The sequence below is a fragment of the Narcine bancroftii genome, chromosome 1 (genome assembly GCF_036971445.1).
Source record: "Narcine bancroftii isolate sNarBan1 chromosome 1, sNarBan1.hap1, whole genome shotgun sequence".
Classification (NCBI taxonomy): domain Eukaryota; kingdom Metazoa; phylum Chordata; class Chondrichthyes; order Torpediniformes; family Narcinidae; genus Narcine; species Narcine bancroftii.
In genome coordinates, this window is record NC_091469.1 from 351,268,382 (window position 1) to 351,290,050 (window position 21,669).

The following is a 21,669-nucleotide window of genomic DNA, read 5'->3' on the forward strand; positions in this document are numbered from 1 at the left end:
CAATATTACGTATTCACTATTAATAGGAGGATAAGCTTCTATCTCTTGGAATGCATTCTATACAACTTCATGAATATGTTATGATGGGCTCAGAGGACCCCAAAACCTAGCAGCAATAGAAATTCTCCAAGACAAATGGTTACTTAAACAAAGTTGTTTTTAATTTTCTTTAAACATAATAACAGGACCAAACATTAACTTAACCCCCTTCTAATTCTAAGCACACGTGTAATGTGTGTAAGTTCAGAAAAGTTCTTTGATTCACAGTCCTATCTTACTTCTCATTCCTCCAAGTTCACTGGTATCAGGCAATTCTTACACTGTGAACAGAATTTAACATTTATGAATTTCACCAGGCTTTGGTGCTTGAAAGATAAATGGTTAAATGGTTACCACTCAGGAAGGTTCTTGTTGGTTTTCAGAGAGAGATTAGTTGCTCATTGGACGCACAACTGATTCCTTCCGAAAAGCCATTTCAAATGCCTTGCCGAAGAAACTTGCCCCTTCATGGTTTTCCAGATGATAACCTCTTTCTTTCAGGTCACCACAGAGCTCTTTTTCTGCTTCCCTGATTTCAAGTGAAACATTATACAGCCAGCCATCTCCTCTTGAATGGATCACAAGGTCTTTGACGAGGCTAAACTAAGAACTCACAACCCTGCTTCAAAATGGGATTTTTCCACAAGCTTGCCAGCTTGTCCTGTTCCAGTCCCAGCTGCTGCTGCTGACTGTAAAACTGAATTCTCTCTCTCTCTCACACACACACAGAGAAAACCACATGACCCTCTTAGAATAGCAAACTGCACTCAGACAGACTGCAGTATCGTCCCAATCTTCCGAGTCAGTTCATCTGTGGGTTTCCAAAACAATGGACACATTACTCCACAGCATGTCCAATAAACACCTACTTGTGAAGTCCTTATAAGCATCCTTCAAAGTTTGTGCAAAGGCACCCAGAGCCTGAACTGTCTGGCTTGAGCAAAGCACTTGCATTTTAAATGAGATCTATTTTGAAGTGTTTGTGTTTGTTTGTGACCTAACTTAAAAATAACCCCACAATTTATCTCCTTTAAAACATATCTATATACAATATAAAATATAACATAATCCATCACAATGTGTTCTTAATTCATTCAACAATGATTGAACTTTCAAAAATATTTCACTTCCAAAGCAATTTTACAGACATTTTGCACAATTTAATGGACATTTTTCATTTTTTTAAAAAAAGAATAAGTAGAAAAATACCCCAAAACGTTTAAAGTATTATCAAACAAAATATGACCTCACTACCATGTAGATTAGATGACTTCAACCTTAAAGGGGGGAAAAATAAAAAAAAAATAATTCAAGAGGGTAAAGCATCTACAAGGTTTAGAAAAGGAATTCCAAACCTCAGGGCCACAGCTAAAGACCTAGCAGTCAATCATAAAATCACTGAAACTGGAATTGGATGAGGTCAGAACTTGACAGTACACAGATCAAAGGGTTGAAGTACAGGGATATATTATGGAGCTGGGGGTTGCTGCTTCATGCCTTTGGGGTGGGATTTAAAGAGACGGATGAGGTAATTTCTGATTGGAAGATAGTAATGTGGACTAAACATAAAATGAACATGGGTGGCACAGTAGATTTTCTGTTTGCCACATAGGTCCAGCAGCCAGAATTCAATTCTGGCCTCAGTAACAACCATATGAAGTTTGTACTTCTTCTCCCTGGGTGCTCCAGCTTCCTCCCACACTCCAAAGAATTTCCGATAGGTTAATTAACTTCAGAATCCACAATTAGAATTTATTGTCATGAACAAGTCATGAAATTCAGTGTTTTGCTGTGGTATTGCAGTGCAAACATTCATATTATGAACCATCTTACAATACTAATACATTTTAAAAAAAAATAGTGCATGAAAAGTGAGGCAGTGTCTTTGGTTCATTGATCATTCAGGAATCTGATGACAGCGGAGAAGAAGCTGTCCCTGTGTTGCTGAGTACTCATCTTTATGTTCCTGTACCTCCTTCTCAATGATAGCAGAGTGAAGAGGGCATGGACTGGGTAGTGGGGGTCTTTTGAGGTGTTAAAAGCCCAGGGGACCCCAAAACCCAGCAGCAATAGATATTCACCAAGGCAAATGGTTACTTAAACAAAAGTTGCTTTAAATTATCTTTAAACATGAAAATATACTCTGTCACAGAGGATAGAGGCTGCTTTCTTAAGACACCGCCTCATGTAGATGTCCTCGATGGAATGAAGTTTGGTGCCCGTGATGTCGCAGGCCGAGTTAACAACCTTCGAGTTTATTCTGTCCTGAGATTTGGCGCCTCCATACCAGACAGTGATGCAACCAGCCAGAATGCTCTCCACAGTACACCTGTAAAAGTTTTCTAGAGTATATGGTGAGATACTGAACCACCTCAAACACCTCACAAAGTATAGCAGTTGGCAAGCCTTCTTTGTGATTGTATGAACACGGAGGCTCCAGAACAGATCCTCGGAGATGTTGACACCCAGGAATTTGAAGTACTTGACCTTCTCCACTACTGAGCCCTCGATGAGGACTGGGTCGTGTTCCCCTGACTCCCTCCTGAAGTCCACAATCATCTTCTTGGTTTTGCTAACATTGAGCACAAGATTGCTCATGCAACAAGCTGATCTGTCTCCCTCCTTATCACGTCCTCATCGCCATTTGTGATTCTGCCAACTGTGGTGCCATCGGCAAACTTGTAGTAAATAGCATTGGAATTGTGCCTGGCCACACTATCGTGAGCAGAGCAGTGGGCTAAGTCAATTTCCCCTTTGTGTAGCTGGTTGACTGGAGAATCAGGAGAGAGATGATAGGTATGCGAAAATAGGTTTCAGGGAAATAAATGGAGGAATGAGAAAGCAGATACCCTTGCTCAGTCATAGAAACATCTTTGGCTTGGCTTCGCGGACGAAGATTTATGGAGGGGGTAAAAGTCCACGTCAGCTGCAGGCTCGTTTGTGGCTGACAAGTCCGATGCGGGACAGGCAGACACGGTTGCAGCGGCTGCAGGGGAAAATTGGTTGGTTGGGTGTTGGGTTTTTCCTCCTTTGCCTTTTGCCAGTGAGGTCTTCTTCAAAGGAGGTTGCTGCCCGCCGAACTGTGAGGTGCCAAGATGCACGGTTTGAGGCGATATCAGCCCACTGGCGGTGGTCAATGTGGCAGGCACCAAGAGATTTCTTTAGGCAGTCCTTCTACCTTTTCTTTGGTGCACCTCTGTCACGGTGGCCAGTGGAGAGCTCGCCATATAACACGATCTTGGGAAGGCGATGGTCCTCCATTCTGGAGACATGACCCACCCAGCGCAGCTGGATCTTCAGCAGCGTGGACTCGAACATATTTAATAATAAAATAATAAAATGCACAAATTCTTGCAATAGTAAACTGTAGGATCAGTTTTTTTTTTGGAACATTTTATTTATAAATTTTCAAACTCAGTTTCCAGTAATCAATCACAAATTACAGTTATCAATTATATACAAAATTCACCAGTGAGTTTGAGCTATTTTTGCCTTTCCCCACACTCAACAGACCACGGTTAATGCACAACAACAAGATACCCACAACAAAGGTAGGGAACACATCATGGATTTGTCGTGCCCTGACAGCTGGCACCTCTGCTGTTACATATTTCTTGATTTTACTTGATTGGGATGGAATGGAACCCACCCCTCCACCCCTCCACCCCTCCCTCAGTAGGATAGATGGGGAAGGCAGGGCAGCAAGACACGCAGTACACACTATAACTGTGTTGCTATTAAATTTAAATATATTGCCAAATTTTTAAGAAGGTTTTAGATTTTTTTTTTCCTCAAGTCATAGGTAACTTTCTCCAGGGGAACACAGCTTTACATTTCCGTATTCCAGCACGCAATGCCCAAGTGAGAGTCCAATTTCCGGGTAACCTCTAGGCACTCCTGGCCTGCCAATGCGATTATTACAAATTGGATTTGGAATTTGGATAGCTTCATCTAAAGCCTTATGTTCATCATGTTTCCCAATAGGAAAAGCTCTGGGACCTGTGGGAATTCTTTACTTATGATTTTTTTTCCTAGGGCTTGGCCTCGTGCATTCCAAAAGGGTCTCACCGTGGTGAATATTCAGGTTGCATGCACAAAGGTTCCTGTCATAATGCCACATCTGAAGCATTGGTCTGGCATTTCTGTTTTAGTCTTACTCAATGTTTGCGGTGTCCAATATAGCTTATCAATCATTGTTTCTAAGTCTGACTCCCACCTTTGCCTTGATTTGTGAAGGCCCACTTTAGGGGTTTCGGCTTGGAGTAAGAAATACATCGCTGAAATGAACTTCCCTTTTCGAATCAGGGTCTTTATGTCACTGCACATCTGTTAAGGTCAAGGATGGGCTTAATTTGTTCCTCGAGAAAGATCTTAACTGAAGGTAGCAGAGGAACGTCTTGTTTGACAAGTCATATTTATTTCTGAATTGCTCAAGTGACATTAGATTCCCCTGCTTGTAACAGTCCTCGATACACCTGAACCCCTTTTGCCATTAGATGTCTAGGATCTTGCTGTCCATCATCAATGTGACAAATCTATTTGGAGCCATGGGCTTTTTTGGGGACACCCTCACTTTAGACCCTATATATTGATTAATTTTGTTCCATATAGAAATTATGTGTTTTAATATGGGGTTCTTTATTGCCAGATAGTAATTTAGTATCCCATTTTTAAATAAAGTCCCCTGCTACCTTTGCAGACTGTTCCCAGGATGGTACACCTACCCCCTCAAATAGTGAGGAGATATACCTCGACTGGGCTGCTCAATAATATTTCTTAAAGTCTGGTAATCTTAAACCACCTAGACTGAAGTCCAAGTTTAATTTTTCCATAGAGACCCTGGCTACCTTGCCATCCCACAGAAACTTTCTAACATGAATGTAAATTCTGAAAGAATCCATGGGGGCAAGAGTTTGGAAAAGTTACTGAAGCCTTGGCAACACATACATTTTAACACATTTGACTCTGCCTATCAATATGATAGGGCAGGATCATCCACCTATTTAAGTCCTCTTCAAATCTCCTGAGTAAATGGGTATAGTTTAGCTTATAAAAATATTTACGTTATTATCCACCCTAACTCTGAGATTTTTGATCCTATTTTGTGGCTACTTCAAATAGCTATTCTCTTGATATTGACTGTAATCCCCCTTAGTAAGTGGCATAACTTCACACTTATCCAAAATTGATCTCATACCTGAAGATTTCCCCATAGTCTTCCAGAGTAGAGTGCAGCCTGGCCAGCAAGTTCACTGGGTCTGTCATATATATCAGCATATCATCAGCAAGAAAATTTGTTCTGTAGTTCCTCCTGGCTACCCTAAATATCTGGATCCTGGTGAATGGCCTCAGCCAACGGCTCCATAGCTAGTAGGAATAGAGCTGGAGATAATGGACATCACTGTCTACTAGATTTTGGCAGAGGGAAGGCTGAAGAAATTTGCCCATTGATCACTTTAGCCTTGGGAGCATGGTACAACACCTTTATCCAATTTATAAAAGTTGGCTCTAGCCCCAACTTTCAGTACCTTGAACAAGACGTCCCACTCCAGTCTGTCAAATGCCTTCTCTGCCTCCAGGGCTACAGCTACACTTCTTTCATCCCTTAACTATGCCGGATGCATTATACTCAGCAGCCTGGTTATCGTGTCAAGCATCTTACTGTCCATATTTAATAATGAGATTGGTCTATAAGAGGATGGTTTCAATGGATACTTGTCTTTTTTGAGAATCACCATAATAATTGTTGTTGAAAAGGATTCTGGAAGGGTATCGGTCTCAATCACCTGGTCTACCACCTCCATAAAAAGATATATCAATAAATCCTTACATTCCTTGTAGAACTCAGGCAGGAACGCATCCTCCCCCAGAGATTTGTTAGTCTGTAGTAAACTCAATGTCTTTCCTATTTCTTCCTCAGTGAAGGGGATATCTAACCCTTCCTGTTCTTATCGGTCTAAATTTGGTAGTTCCAATTGTGACAGGAACTCATTGATTTTATCCAGACCCCCTGCCAATTCTAGGATCAGCTTTTGCTCGGCTTCCAGCACCTATCACAGAACTTGGTTTGGAAGTCAGCAGGATTTTACAACTCACTCCAAACGACCTGCAAATTGACTTGTTTCTCCCTTTCTCCTGCTAAGTCAGTGTTGGAGACACACTGGCCTTTGGGCAAGTTCATGGTAGAAGAACCCAATCTATCGTACCTCTGTTACTAAGTTTCTCTTGCTCTGTGCACCAATTATTCAATAAAAAAACATAGCAATGTTAAAAATTTTAACTATAGCAAACTTAAAGCTAAATGTATGGACATTAAACTTGTACCTTGTTAAAAATTCAACCACAGCATCTCCCAAAAATTCTAGTCTTTCATTGTGGTTAATCCTTCATAAAGGAGAAAGTAAATGTTTGTAATATGGTTATTAATTTAAAACATTATTTCATTTACAATGAGAATTTCAATTGTATGATTTTCAAAAACAAATATTAATTGTATTTCAATGAAACATGCAGTCAACTTGCTGAAATTGCCTCCACAGTTCCCCACGTCTGTCTAGTGTGTCTCCCTCTTTCTCTCAAGACTGTTTCTTTTCCTTTGTTGTGCATATATTTGTCTTTCTCTCATGCATGTCTCTCTCTCTCTCTCATGTGCACCTCTCTTCACTTCCTTTTACTCGTGTATCTCTCTCCCATTCCTATGTGATTCTCTCTCTCACCTCTCGCGCATGAATTTCCCTCTCTCTCATGCCTGCCTCTTTACCTTTCTCTCGCCTTTCACTCCAAGCGCCTCCATCTCTCTCTCTTGCATGCCTCCCTCACTCTATCATGCACCTGTCTCCCTCTCTCACATGCGCAGTTCCTTCCACCTTTCGCGACCCTCATGCACTTCTCTCACATGTGCATGTCTTTCTCTCTCCTGCACGCACCTCCCTCTCCCTCACATACCTCTCTCATCTGTGCACCTCCCTCTCTCAATCTTGCTCCTCTCCCTTGTGTGATTCTCTCTTTTCTTTTTCCCTCTCTCATGTCTCTCTCGCAAGCCTCTCCATCATGCCACTCTCACAGGTCTCTCTCTCTCGTGCATGAGCCTCTCTCCCACTTCTCTCTCGCTCTTGTGCATGCACCCCGTTCTCCCTCTCTTGGTCGCACGTGTCGCCTTCCCTCACAATGCATGACTCCCACTCTCTCTCATTCACCGCTTTCCCTCCCTTTTACATGCCCCCGTCTCTCACATGCATCTCTCTCCTGCACATATCTCCCTCTTGCACTCGCTCACATATCTCTGTACCCGCCTTTCTTTCCCCATTTCTCTCGCACATGCTTCTTTCTATACATCTCTCACACCACTCTCTCAATCTCACGCCCGTGTGCCTCTCCTCTCTCTCTCCTATCTCCCTCTCTCTCGCGCCTCTCTCCCACCCTCATACACCTTTCCCTAACCCGTGCCTCTGGTTCTCTCTCTCGCTCACACGAGCCCCTCTCCCTCGTGTGCATGCACCTTCTTTCTCCCTCTTGTGCCCGTCTCTCTGTTGCACGTACCTCCCTCCTACACGATGCGCGACTCCAACTCTCTCATGCACCTCTTTCCCTCTCTCACAAAGGCATCTCTCTGTCTTATGCATGAGGCTCTATCTTTCTCCTTTTCTCTCACATGTGCCTCTTTCTCCATCTCTTGCACCGGCTCTCTCAGACACACTTCTCACTTTCTTGTGCCCACCACTCTCTTTCCCCTTTCACTTGCACGCACCTTTCTCTATCCCTCTCACTCGCCTTTCTCCATCACATCCCTCTCTTGTACATCCCTCAATCTCTCCCTCTAGTGCACCTGCCTCTCTTGTCCCCTTTCTCTCGTGTGCGCCTCCTCCCGTCTCTTGCATCTCTCTCTTCCCTTGCTTATCTCTCGTGCACCTGTCTCTTTCCCTTTGCCTCGCGCCCACGCCTCTCCTCCCTTTCTCTCGTGTGCGCCTTTCTCTCACATGCTCCCCTCTCTATGTCGTGTGCCTCCCTCTCACGACACATGCCTACCCCTCTCTCCCGCTTGCCACTCTCGTCTTCCATTCTTTCCTATCAGCATCTCTCTCCACATGCCTCTCTTTCACGCACCTCTGTCATGCACACCTTCCTCTCACTTATGACGTGAGCCTCTCTCTCTCCCTCTCATGCTCGCCTCTCTTGAACACGCACCTCTCCTTCGCACTCACTCCCTCCCTCACGCATGCTTCTTTCTCTCTCGTGTGCCTCTGCCTTTCATCACAAATCTTTCTTTCTATTGCCCCTCTTTTTCTCTCCCACGCTCTCATGTGTGTCTCTCTCACGTGTGTCTCTCTCTTGTGCCTTGAAATTTTTCATACATTTCGGAAAACCCCTCTCTTAAAGGTACACATTCAAAGATCCTCAATTCAACATGAAAAGGTGTATTAACCAAATTTCTAATACATTCAGTTACAAAGATACGCTCAAGTATAACCATAACAATAACCATAGGAATTGCATTCATCTAATATTTGAACAAGATTAGTGAATTAAAGATAATGGAACCTTTAGGAAGGTTTTCAGGAGAAAGTTTGTAGAATGCCTAAGTGATGGCCTTTTGGAACAGCTTGTCGATAAGCCCACCAGGGGATCAGTGGTTTTGGATTGGGTGATGTGTAATGAACCTGAGGTGATTAGGGAATTAAAGGTAATGGAATCCTTAGAAAGTAGTGATCATAACATGATTGAGTTCAGTTTCAAATTTGAAAAGGAAAAGCTGATTTCAGATGTGTCAATATTTTAGTGGGACAAAGGAAATTGCAGTTGTTTGAACAAATTGGATGATATTTCCACAATAAATGAAGTGCAGGATAGCTATATTCCAAGTAAAAAGAAAATTTTAAATAGAAAAATGGCACAAATGTGGATAACGAGAGGATGAGGCTAAACTAAAAGCAAAAGGAAGCAAAAATTAGTGGAAAAAACAGAGGACTGGGAAACCTGTAAAAACTTACAGAAAGAGACCAAGAAAGTCATTAGGAAATAAAGATGAAGTATGAAAGGAAGTTGGCAAATAACATACAAAAGGATGGTGTTGTTTTTTTAAATATATAAAGAGTAAAAGAGAAACACGGGTAGATATAAGACTGAGTGAAAATAATGCTGGAGAAATTGTAATGGGTGACAAAAAGATGAAAGAGGAATTAAATGAGTATTTTGTGTCAGTCTTCTCTGAGGAAGACAATAGCTATATACCTGATAGTCAGAGGTAGAATTAAGTACAGTCAAGATTACTAGAGAGATAGTGCTTAGTAAGCTAAATTGACTAAAGATAGGTATGTTTCCCAGATCATATGAAGGAGGTGGCTTTGGAGATTGTGGAGGCATTGGACATGATTTTCCAGAAATCAATAGACTCTGCATGGTTCCTGAGGATTGAAAAGTTGCAAGTGTAGTTCCACTGTTTAAGAAAGGAGGGAGGCAGAAAAAAGAAAATTATAGGTCTATTAGTCTGACGTCGGTAGTTGGAAAGTTATTGGAGTTGATCCTCAAGGACGAGGTTATGAAATACCTCGAGGTGCATGACATGATAGGTTTCATGAGGGGAAGATTCTGCCTGACCAACCTAATGGATTTTTTTGAGGAAATCTCCAGCAGGATGGACAAGGGAGAGGGTGTGGATGTTGTGTATGTGGATTTTCAAAAGGCCTTCAATAAGAGGCTGCTTAATAAAATGAGAGTCCATGGAATTACAGGAAAGATATTAGACAGGGTGGAGCACTGACTGATAGACAGAAAGGGAGGGAATAAAGGGATCCTGTTCTGGTTGGTTGCCGGTTACTAGCTGCATTCCGCAGGAGTTGGTGTTGGGGGCCGCTTCTTTTTACAATGTATATTAATGATTTAGATTATGGATTGAAGTGTTTTGTGGTGAAATTTGCAGATGACACCAAGATAGGTGGCGGAGTAGGAGGTGTTGAAGAACCAAGACTTGGACATCTTAGGAGAGAGGACAAAGAAATGGCAGATGAGATACAATGCTGAGATATGTACAGTTGTACACTTTGGAAGAGAAAATAAACAGGCAGATTATTATTTGGATGGGGAGAAAAACAAACTTCTGAAGTGCAAAGGCACTTGGGAGTCCTTATGTAGGATAACCTAAAGGTTAACCATCAGATTGGAACAGCAGTAAAGAAAGTAAATCCTATGTTGGCATTCATTTCAAGAGGAATAGTGATTAAGAGCAAAGAGGTGTAGATGAGGCTCTATGAGGCACTGGTGAGACTTCATTTGGAGTACTGTGTGCAGTTTTGTGCCCCTTATGTTAGAAGGGATATAATAATGTTGGAGAGTACAGAGATTCACCAGGAAGATTCCTGGAATGCAAGGACTAAAATATGAGAAACTTTTATCGTCTCTTGGACTCTATTTGTTGGAGTACAGAAGAATGAGGGGGATCTTATAGAAACACTTCAAATGCTAAGATTGGACAGAGTAGATGTGAATAAGATTTTTTCCCTTGGTGGGTGAATCCAAGAGAAGCGGACACAATCTTAAAATTGGAAGGTATCCATTTAAAACAGAGATGAGGAGAAACTTCTTTAGCCAAAGGGTCATGGATTTGTGGGATTCATTCCCACATACAGCTGTGGAGGCCAGATCATTCAGGGTGTTTAAGGGAGAGATTGATAGGTATCTAATTAGTCAAGGTATCAAGGAATATGGGGAAAAGACCGGAATTTGGAACTAGATGGAAGAACTGTTTAGCTCAGGGTGGATTTGTGGAGTAAACTCTGTTCCTTTATCTTGTGAAGATGTTTTGTGCTCAATTTAGTCATTTTGAAGTAGAGTCCACAATGTAATGTAAAAAAAACCGTAACAGCAAGTCATTATGACTGAATTGTCTACTTTCTCTCCCCCAAGGAGGGCGGATTGAACTAACAGTCACCGTGACAATTTGGAGACCTTTCCTGTTCTTCATCAAAAAGGATTGCCAGGGAATATATTACATACACCTGAAAGAGCAGATGTGTTTAATGTCTCAATCAAAAGATCAGACCTTTGGCTTCGCTCTTTAGAAATCTCTTTAGAATTTGAACTCCAAGACTTTTGACTCATATGTGAGGGCTACCAAGTGATCCCTGCTGACAAATTGAAGGCTTACTATTTACTCAATGTGGGACCTTCTTTCATCTTTGACAATTAAATAACACCCAAAGCCAAGGGAATGCTTATAAATTTAAAGCTACAAATTTTTGATGAGCATGTTAACTTCAGGCTATATATGTATGTTTTATTTCTGAGATTGTGGTGGAAAGGGTTCAAGGTACCATTCTCCTACTCACCCTCTGTTATGTAATAATAAATTAAATAAAACAAACACATACCTTGAAGGAGTTGGATCATCTTGGCCAAGGCGTGACATAATATTTATTAATGTGTTTATGCCTGTTAAAAAGGAACAGGGAATGTGGAAGTGGTTCACACAAAAGGCAAACTATTGAAATGCCATATAATAAACTTGGATTTATATAGCTTATTGAACATGAGAAAAGGATCCAGGTTTTTCACAATGTCCCTATCAAACAAAATTTGATTCCATACCAGAAAGAGCTGTGAGAGCAAATAACGAGCAACTTCCTCAAAGATAAAGATAGAGCAGTTAGATTCAAAGTTCAAAACTTACTCCTGCCCGCTGAAATTGCAGTACCAATGTTAGATCTTTCATTCATTGAAGTGCAAGAGGGCAAATTTGAGATAGTTTGGAGACCTTGAAGAGTTGTAGGGTTGAAAAACTAAACAAAGGATGCAGTAAGCAAGGATAATTATGGACTTGGGTACAAAATGTTCCTTCATGTGTAAACGAGACAGTGGAATGCAAAGTAGTTCTGAAATACCTAATCCAGGCAAGCAGAATATTAACACAAGTGAACTTGTGTTACACTCAATAAAGTGTAGCATGGCCTGCCCAGTTTCCACACATGTTCTGAAACCATAAAATTATAATTGGTGGTTAGGGACAGTAAGCAAGGCCACAGCAATTGAGCAGGACAAGTTTTTCTTTTAATTCAAAAGATTAATTGACACTAATTCCATTTTAATGAGACACTTTATCCCAACAACCAAAATTTATGAACTAACTGAGGGTAGGCTTGACATCCCTATCTGAAACATTGACCACCAGAAGGAGATAAGAAAGTTCCACATGCACTAGTCACATTGAAAGTATTGATCATTCCAGAGGCTAAGCTGATGTCCGGATAACAAAGTTTGCAACCTTTCCTCCAAATTGTAAAGCTTAACCACCATTGTGATGAGATTCCAACTCACCTTTCTTTCTCATGTACATGTGATGAACCTTTCTGTCTCCATACTTGGGCTGTCGAATCCCACAGTTTGATAAAGAGTTTCTTGCGTGGTCTGGATTCATTCCAAAATTCAGATGGTGGCTTGGATGGGTCATTGCAAGCTAAAGACACATCAAAGGTGAGCTGCTATTCAATGAACTAACAATTTGCATTAATATTCAATAGAAAGTCAATAATGACCAGCTGCATTATCATTGATTTTCTCATGTTAACTGTGGCAACTATGTCATGAGCAGTAAAACCTAACAAAATGACTATGAACCTATGAAGATGGATAATAAATTGAAGCCCTACCATGGTGGCCATTTCTCAAGAGCATATTCAAAGTTTCTCTGGTCTTCAAATATAAGGGTATTTGCAATGTAATAAGTTAACACAAATGTGAGATTGTTATTCAAAATATCCAAAATCATATTTGACTTGTGCATTAGAAGTATATGGAACTTATTAAATTAAAAATTCTTCTGCAATAGGAAACTTTTAGCCTGTATAAAAATTAGAAGAGTTCCACAGGATCTTTATCTTCAAGTTGAGAGGACAAAAGAAGTCTCAGTTTAATCTCTTATTTGAAAGGTTTTTATGATACCTCGATTGTGCGCCGAAGAGTGAGCACAATTTTATTTTTTGGCTTCGGGTCTCTGGCTTATGGCTTGGAGCATGGCTTTGAGATTGAGGTTAAAGCATTGCTGACTGAGCCACAGCTCACACGTTAATCCTATCCGCAAAATACCCACAACGTTTGCCCTTCTTGTCAAGAGTGATTGAACTCATCTTGCTTGCCCCAAAGGTAAACCTTTAATAAATACATTGATGCCAACATCCCTGCCAAGACAAGCACCGATTGCACAGCTGTTATCCATGACCTTGGTTGAAAAGTTTGGGGGGGGGGGGGAGAGAGGGGAGAGTGGGGAGACTGCTGGACCTTTAATAGTCTCTGCTTTGAGGTCACATATAGGTCAACCAGTTAAAGAGAGCAGATATTTTTTGAGATAATCAACGTAACTCAACTCCCTGACTGCAGTTTTGGGATGTTCTGGTGTGAAGATTTAGACTCTGAATTACTAGTTCTATCACACAACTCTTCTGTTACCATTCCCTATAAAAAGCAGACTAGCAGTAACTATAACTGGCATTTCATTCACTCTGCATTCATGAAATATTAAGACTTAAAAGTCCAAGGAAATGGAAGAGAGAACAGAATTGCCTTTTATTTGAATCTTCAATCTCAACAGCATTGTTGAAGAGTGACTGAAAATAAGTGACTAAAAGGCACTTCTACATGAATAGATGGTTCAACCTCAGCCAAATTCCAACGTAGAATGCAAATCTTCAATGACAAGGAGACCACCTCATGAATGAAAGGTCAAACCTTTCCAGTAAGTGATAAAATGGAGCGTCACAAGCCATTTCAACATTAAAAGCATCAGCGAGTGAAGGTAGAAAAAAAACTCTCAATGGTATTAAGACAAACCTACAAAATCTGCTCTCCAGAGAAACAGGGGGTCAATAGAGCAGTATATTAAAATCCCCACAGCCTCTCCAAAGCTAAATGATTCTCCACTGAGTTAAAATGAGAACGCAATAGAATACTTTTTCCAGTAATTGGGAAACTTTCAAATAGCTATAAACCATCTTGGTTCTTGCAAGAAGCTCAAACAAACTTCAGAAATTTCAGCTTATACTAAAATAGAAAAGATATCATATTTCTATTTTTATTCTGTGACACAAGACCATATTTGAGCTTCTTTTGGGTAATGAGTCAGCAAAGTTAAAGATTTGGACATGACAAAGGAGATGCCCCATTCCTCAATTTCCCTCAATCCCACCAAAAAAAACAAGGCAGCTGTTGCTGGTTCTCTGACCCCCAGTTCCGTTTTTTGAACCTTTACAAAACAAAGGTTGGCTACAAATTTTTTGTTACAGTGGGGAAAAAATGAGTCAAGGAATATTTACCTGTAGTAAACAGCGTTCTTTAAACGTATAGCCTATTAGCTTATCCAAGTGCATGAGACACTGATGGTATCGAATATGGTGAGTCAATACTGGCAACATCATGGCATGCTGGAAGAAAGAGGAAAATAGTGCATGAAACATTTCTTCAGGAGTGAACATTTTGCCCATATCATGCAAGCCCACGAGAGTCAACTTAACTAACTTGGGCTCCCTGAGAGCCAATTTGTTTTAACATTTTTATTATTACTATCAGAAATCTGCTTTACTTGTGTAATGCTGTTAAGATGTACAATCCATTCCTCTGCTTAGAAGGTCACAACATTCAGAGTCTATCATGGTATGAAACACTTGTACGGAGCACATTCCGATATTGACTGACGAGAGTAATAATAATCATAAAAACCCACCATACAAAAGGAAGCAATTTAGCCCATCACCTCATTGATGGCTTGTTGAAAGAGTCACCAACACCAGATTTTGCTCAACATTAACCTGAACTAGCTTGATTGTATAGGCAGTTTTTAAATTTTGTTGCTGACCTCTTGTGAATTCATCAAAATTCTCATGATTGTGAAAATTTCAGTTATCCTTAGCTTTTAGCATTACATTAAGAATAATCTCAAATATTCTAACCTCTAAATTAAATTTCTTTCCTCTGGTAAAATTCTTGTAAACATCCTTGATACTTTTTCTAATTCCTTGATGTACCTTTCCAGGTGGATGATGCTCAGAAATACTCAATATACTGCAGCTGAGGGCACAATGATATAAAACAGTGGTTCTCAACCTTTTTCTTTCCACTCACATACAACTTTAAGTATTGTCTATGCTATAGGTGCTCTGTGGAAAGAAAAATTTTGAAAACCTCTGTTGTAATCGTACCTAATTGACTCGTTATATGCATGATTTCGTAACTCCAAAAGAAATGAGCCAATGACAATTTTTCTCAAGCAAAATATTTCAGTAACAATTGGATCTAGAGCAGTGACTCTCAACCTTCCCTTCCCACTCATATGCCACCTTAAATAATCCCTTACTAATCACAGAGCAGAGGAAAAACTTAAAAGTGGCATGTGAGTGGAAAGAAAAAGGTTGAGAACCACTGATTTACAACCTTCAGAACTCTGCAAACTTCAGCTCATCTGAGCACATCCCCTTCATGTACCAGATCATGCTTATTTATGTACACTGGCCTCCCTACTGAGTACAGCTCAAATATTATGCAAGATTATGCGCACCTCATGGCTGTTCTAATATTCCACAAAATTTAGCTGTTCTTAACTGTGTACAACTATCTTGGCTCCAGATTAGTTTAATTATATATTTTTTCCCCAGATTCAATTGTTGTCATAGTCTGTTAACAATACCTTTGAAGAGTCAATAGTAAGATGGTAGGGCACAGATGGAGGAAAGCTCCTTCCCCAGTTTACTATACTTGAAAAGCACTTGCTGTCTCCAAAGTGTTTTGTCCCTCAGTTCCTATCTTATTACAAGCCTATTTCAAACCCATGCATCAAGACATTGAAGGTTCAGTGGTCAATTTCTTCAGTGTGGTGCTCAGGAAATCTCACCCAAGGTGAGAATGATAGTGGAGGAACTATAATTAGTCCTCTTGTACAAAGCACTCTATGGACAAAGCCACAACTTTAAGATCACTGTATCTGCAGATCTGGGTTCTTGTAACAAAGATGAACCCAAACATGCACAAGTTACCAGCAAATTTATTGTCTTAATAGGAAGCGTCTGATTGACCCATTTAAAAAGATTTCCACCTTCCTCCTGGCTATTGCTTAAATAAATTTATATTGATCAATGCCTGATGAATTTCATGGCAGTTCTTTGATTTACACTGAAATTCATACTAATCTGAGTGTTTTTAATCGATATCTTATTAAAGTCCTATTATGAGAATTTGTGCCTACTTGTCCTTCTAACCTTTAAATGTTTCCATAAATAGATATAATTCAGCTCAAGAAAGAATAAAGACAAAATGATTTTGTTGGAAATATATTCTGATTATGTACCATTCTGTGCAAAGAATGATCATCAACACAACACTAAGTGGAGAAGATTTGAAAATTTCATGAGACACCAAGCAATAACATTAACCTAGTCTTTACCAGAACTACAGTAAAATCCCCATTATCCAATTTTCAATCAACCGGAAATTCAACTGCAAAAAAAAAAAGAAAAAATAAGATTTCAAATAAATAAGACTGGGTGGATTGGACCCTGTGGGGAGTACTGAGACTTCATTGGACACGTGCAAGTTTTCACTGCTGAACTAGTAATGCCGCTTTATGAGCGTGCATTCTTCTTGCAGTCGCTACTTGCATGGACGCCAGGCGGGTTGTCAGCGCGAGGAAGGTGCACCAAGGGCCTGACCAGGACACTTGAGTGGAGATGAGTGCGAGAAAGGAGCTCATGCAAGTTCTCCAAAGCAACACAACCCCTCGGTGAAATTGGGAGCATAATTGGTCATGCCTTGCCCACAGCAACTGTTTGAATAAAATTTCAATAAAGCTACATTGGAATGAAATGGTGTCATTCAGGATGAAAAGATGGCCGGTGATGTTCGCCACTGTGTGACTCTCCCAAAGTGTTTCCATATCCCTGCCTAGTAACAGTCTTTATTAGTATTAAGTATATTAGTAAAATTTTATCTGCAAACTTGGTGGGGGGAGGGGATTAGGTTAATTTTGACGCCAGCACGGTTAGCACATCAGTTAGCGCAATGCTGTTGCACGGGGTTCAAATTTAAATTTTGTAATTTATGGGAATTATCTAATTAAAGTGAACTTTACATAATTAAAGACTACAATACTGTTAGTTTTTTTCAATTTACTTTACATCTTGCACTGTCTTTTGACCTCCGGCAGTGGGCTGATATCGCCTCCAACCGTGCATCTTGGCGCCTCACAGTTCGGCGGGCAGCAACCTCCTTTGAAGAAGACCGCAGAGTCCACCTCACTGACAAAAGACAAAGGAGGAAAAACCCAACACCCAACCCCAACCCACCAATTTTCCCCTGCAACCGCTGCAACCGTGCCTGCCTGTCCCGCATCGGACTTGTCAGTCACCAACGAGCCTGCAGCAGACGTGGACATTACCCCTCCATAAATCTTCATCCGCGAAGCCAAGCCAAAGAAGAAAGGAAGAAGACTTTGCTGTAATTATCACATAAAATTCACAGGAACTCCCTATTTCCCATGTAAGTGTAGCTTAGCATAAAAATCTCTGAAGTTGCTATCAATGATTCAGCTTTGCTGCACATGCAATGCTGGTGGTAGCTCTCACCAATGCGATCAGGAAAACCAATAGTACTGATGTGAATTTACAAGTCTGCCTTAGTAATGCAAAGTCTAAACGAGTTTTTAAATGGAGCATGATATCATTATTACTGATCAGCAAGTTATCTTGTCTTAATTAAACTATCTTTATTTATGCAGATTGTAATCTCATCATTTAAAAAAGTTTAAATATTCAATCGTACGTTGCAAACCTCTACAATTCTTAAATGGGGAGTGAGCTTGTTGGAGAGTACATAATTTTTAAGAATATCCAAGATGCAAGAAGCCTGATTGAAGATTCTGCAGAGTATTACATCCAAGTAAACGAAGAGTCTCATGAGAGACAGAATAAGAAATTAAAAAGAGGCTGGGTGGGATAGTCACAGCTTCTCCATTAAACTCAAAAGCAAGGGGCAATCTTGATAAAGATAAAATGTACTAATTGACCCTGCAGGAAGATATGTTATAGGACATTGTCAATTTCTTTTGAGAATTCTGGACCCTTTTGAATATATATATATATACACCCAATGTGGATGAAAAAAAATGTATACAAGAAACATTTCTTAATCTGGCAGGAACACATCAGAATATTTTAATAGCTAGCGATTTCAATTTTTGTCCAGATACAATTTTAGATAGATCAACTAGAGCAGTAACAAGGGCAAAAGCAGCAAAAGCCATCTTGACATTAAAGGACCTGAATTTAATAGACATATGGAGAAGAAATCACACGAGAGATTATTCCTTTTATTCAAATAGACATGATTCTTATTAAAGGATATACATATATTTTAATATTGGGTCATCTCCAAGGTAGAATTAATCAAGTTGATTTCAAAGCAAGAATTTTATCGGGTCATTCACCTTTATTAATGACACTTACAATGTTAGATACAGAAGAATCAATTATAAATGGAGATTTAACTCAATGCTATTAAAAAGGCCAGGTGTTTGTGAATTTATCAGAAGGCAAATTCAAATTTTTCTCCAGACTAACTTTATTTCAGTTAATAATAAATTTATTTTATAAGATACAATGAAAGCCTATTTAAGAATACAAATTATAAGTTAGACTTCTAAAATTAAGAAAGGCAAAATGAAAGAATTAGATCAATTGGAAAAAGAGATGACATGTTTAGAATAAGTTCTGCAAAGACGAACCTCCGAGGAAAAACATAGAAGACATAAATAAGAAATATTGGTAAAATACATTGCAAACATATAGAAGAGGGAAAGCAATAGTGAGAACTAAGCAGAGATATTACAAGTTATGGGAAAGGGCTCCCAAGATCCTTTCTTGGCAAGTCGAATACGACTAACTTTAAACCTCAAGAAATCAATGAAGCTTTTAAGCAATTTTATTCTAAGTTATATAAATCGAAGTTGCAGAAAGGCAATAATAAAATAGAAGATTTTTTGTCACAAATAAGGCTACCAAGGTTAATATTACAGAGCAAGTGAAGCTGGATGCTCCCTTCAGCCCAATGGAGGTGAAGGAGGCATTGAGCTCATTACAAAGTAATAAATCTCTGGGAGAAGATGGTTTCCCGCCTGAATTTTATAAATAATTTAAAAATTTGCTGATTTCTCATTTCATGGAAGTATTAGGTGGTGGTAGTAACATACATTCTCTCAGAATCTTTTTCTACTGCGATAATGGTAATACCAAAAAAGACAGAGACCCTTTAAAACCATCTTCATATAGACTTATTTCACTGTTAAATGGAGATTACAAGATAATTGCAAAATTTTAGCTAAATATAGATCAGACAAGGTTTGTAAAAAAGAGAAAACCTGCAGATAATGTAACTAGATTATTTAGTATAATACATCTAGCACAAAAGAGGGGAGATCCAAGTGTGGTAGTGGCTTTAGATGCAGAAAAAGCATTTGATAGATTAGATTAAGACTTTTTTGTTTAAATTATTTGAAAGATTAGGGATGGGACAAATATTTGCAAATTGGGTTATAGCTAAAGTTGCTATAAATGGGCAGGTTTGAGCACAGTTTCTATTAACTAGATCTAGTAGACAAGGATGTCCATTATCACCTGCTCTATTTATTTTAGCAGTGCAACTACTTGCAGAATTGATCTGGTCTGATCCTGATATTAAAAGATTTAAAGTTTAACAAAAGGAATATAAAATTAATTTATTTGCTGATGATGTTTTGATCTACTTGACAGAACCAATAGGTTCATTATGTAAATTTTACTTAAGACTGGAGGAATATGGGTAAGTATCGGGTTAGAAAATAAATTGAGACAAAAGTGAAATTATGCCCCTTACTATAGGTGATTACACTCAGTGTCAACAAGATACCCAATTTAAATAGCCGACAAATGGAATGAAATATTTATGGATACAGGTATGTAAATTGTAATGTATGTAAATTGAATTATTTACCTTTACTTAAGAAAATTGGAGAAGATTTGAACAAATGGACGATACTACCAACATTATTGGGTAGGGTTAATTGTTTAAAATGAATATATTTCCTAGAGTAGTATACTTATTTTAAACACTGTCAATAATGATATCACAAAAGTTTTTTCAAGAATTAAATAAATATAAGAAATTTACAAACTGATATGGAAGTTTTAGTTAGGAGGTTTACTGTTACCAAATTTTTAAAATTACTATAAGACAGCTCAAATGAAGTTTCTGGCTTCATTTTTTTGAAGAGGGAGATAAACCAGTATGGATTAAAATAAAAATCAATAAAATAGGAGACAGAATATCAGAAGATTTTATATATAAATGGGAAAAGAAATTAATATCTGGGGAGAGGGAAGCCCCTTTGTTGAATTATAGAAATTTATGATTAATATTTGGAATAAGGTAAACATCAAAATTGGAATGAGGATGATTGCCCTGCCTAAAATGTCTTTGATATAGAAATTACTTATTCCATTTTCAATACATAATCCATTTTTAAACATTTGTTTTCAGAAAAGAATTTAATATATAAATTATATATATATATATATAAAATTAAATATATATTTCTTTCTAATATATATAAATAATATATAATATACATATATTTCTTTCTAATATATATAAATATATATATATAAATAAAAGATATATATTATATATAAATAAAATATATATATATGTATATATATATATATATATATATATATATAATATATGAATGGGCAACTAAAGCAGCATCGTCTGCAAAGAGTAGTTCACAGACAAGTTGCTCTTGTGTCTTGGTGTGAGCTTGCAGGCGCCTCAGATTGAAGAGACTGCCATCTGTGCGGTACCGGATGTAAACAGCGTCTTCATTGTTGAGGTCTTTCATGGCTTGTTTCAGCATCATGCTGAAGAAGATTGAAAAGAGGGTTGGTGCGAGAACGCAGCCTTGCTTCATGCCATTGTTAATGGAGAAGGGTTCAGAGAGCTAATTGCTGTATCTGACCCGACCTTGTTGGTTTTCGTGCAGCTGACGTGGACATTACCCCTCCATAAATCTTTGTCCACGAAGCCAAGCCAAAGAAGAAGAAAGATATATAGATAGGATACAAAAATAATACAATTTTTGTTATTATCAATTAAGGGCTTATTTAAGTGATGTGGAAATGCTGATATGTAATAGATATATAAAGAAATTTACTTCAGCTACGTAGACTTTATTGCAGAAGGGAAACTCCAAACAGGGGATACATAGATCCAAACAGCGATGGGAGATGGAATTAAATATTAGCATTGATGAACAAAATTGGTCAGAGTTATGTCAAGATGGTATGAGAAATACTATAAATCTTAGGTATTGATAAGTTCAATATAATTTTTTACATCAATTATATCTCTCGCCACAGAAGTTAAATAGATTGAAATCAGACTTATCAGACCAGTGTTTTAGATGTGGCCAGGAGATAGGTACTAAAGTAAGAACTTTTTTGGTTAAACTTGGCAATTTTTTTTAAGAACAGGTTACAGAAATTGAATTTCCACAAAACCCAATATTATTTTTATTAGGCAATATTCAAAGGATAAGACCAAAATTGAAATTATCTATATATGAAAAAG

General features: G+C 38.7%; 1 protein-coding gene across 2 annotated transcripts in view; it reads right to left on the minus strand.

Annotated features, from left to right (window-relative positions):
- Positions 1–21,669, minus strand: part of drosha (drosha ribonuclease III) — a 188,278-nt gene that overhangs the window by 90,799 nt on the left and 75,810 nt on the right. For both annotated transcript variants that reach the window (XM_069910590.1, XM_069910591.1), the window contains 4 exons: positions 14,337–14,444; positions 12,346–12,484; positions 11,403–11,463; positions 6,364–6,423 (listed from right to left, as the gene is read on the minus strand). In XM_069910590.1, the coding sequence (XP_069766691.1) occupies positions 6,364–6,423; positions 11,403–11,463; positions 12,346–12,484; positions 14,337–14,444 (368 nt within the window). The remainder of the gene's footprint in view (positions 1–6,363; positions 6,424–11,402; positions 11,464–12,345; positions 12,485–14,336; positions 14,445–21,669) is intronic.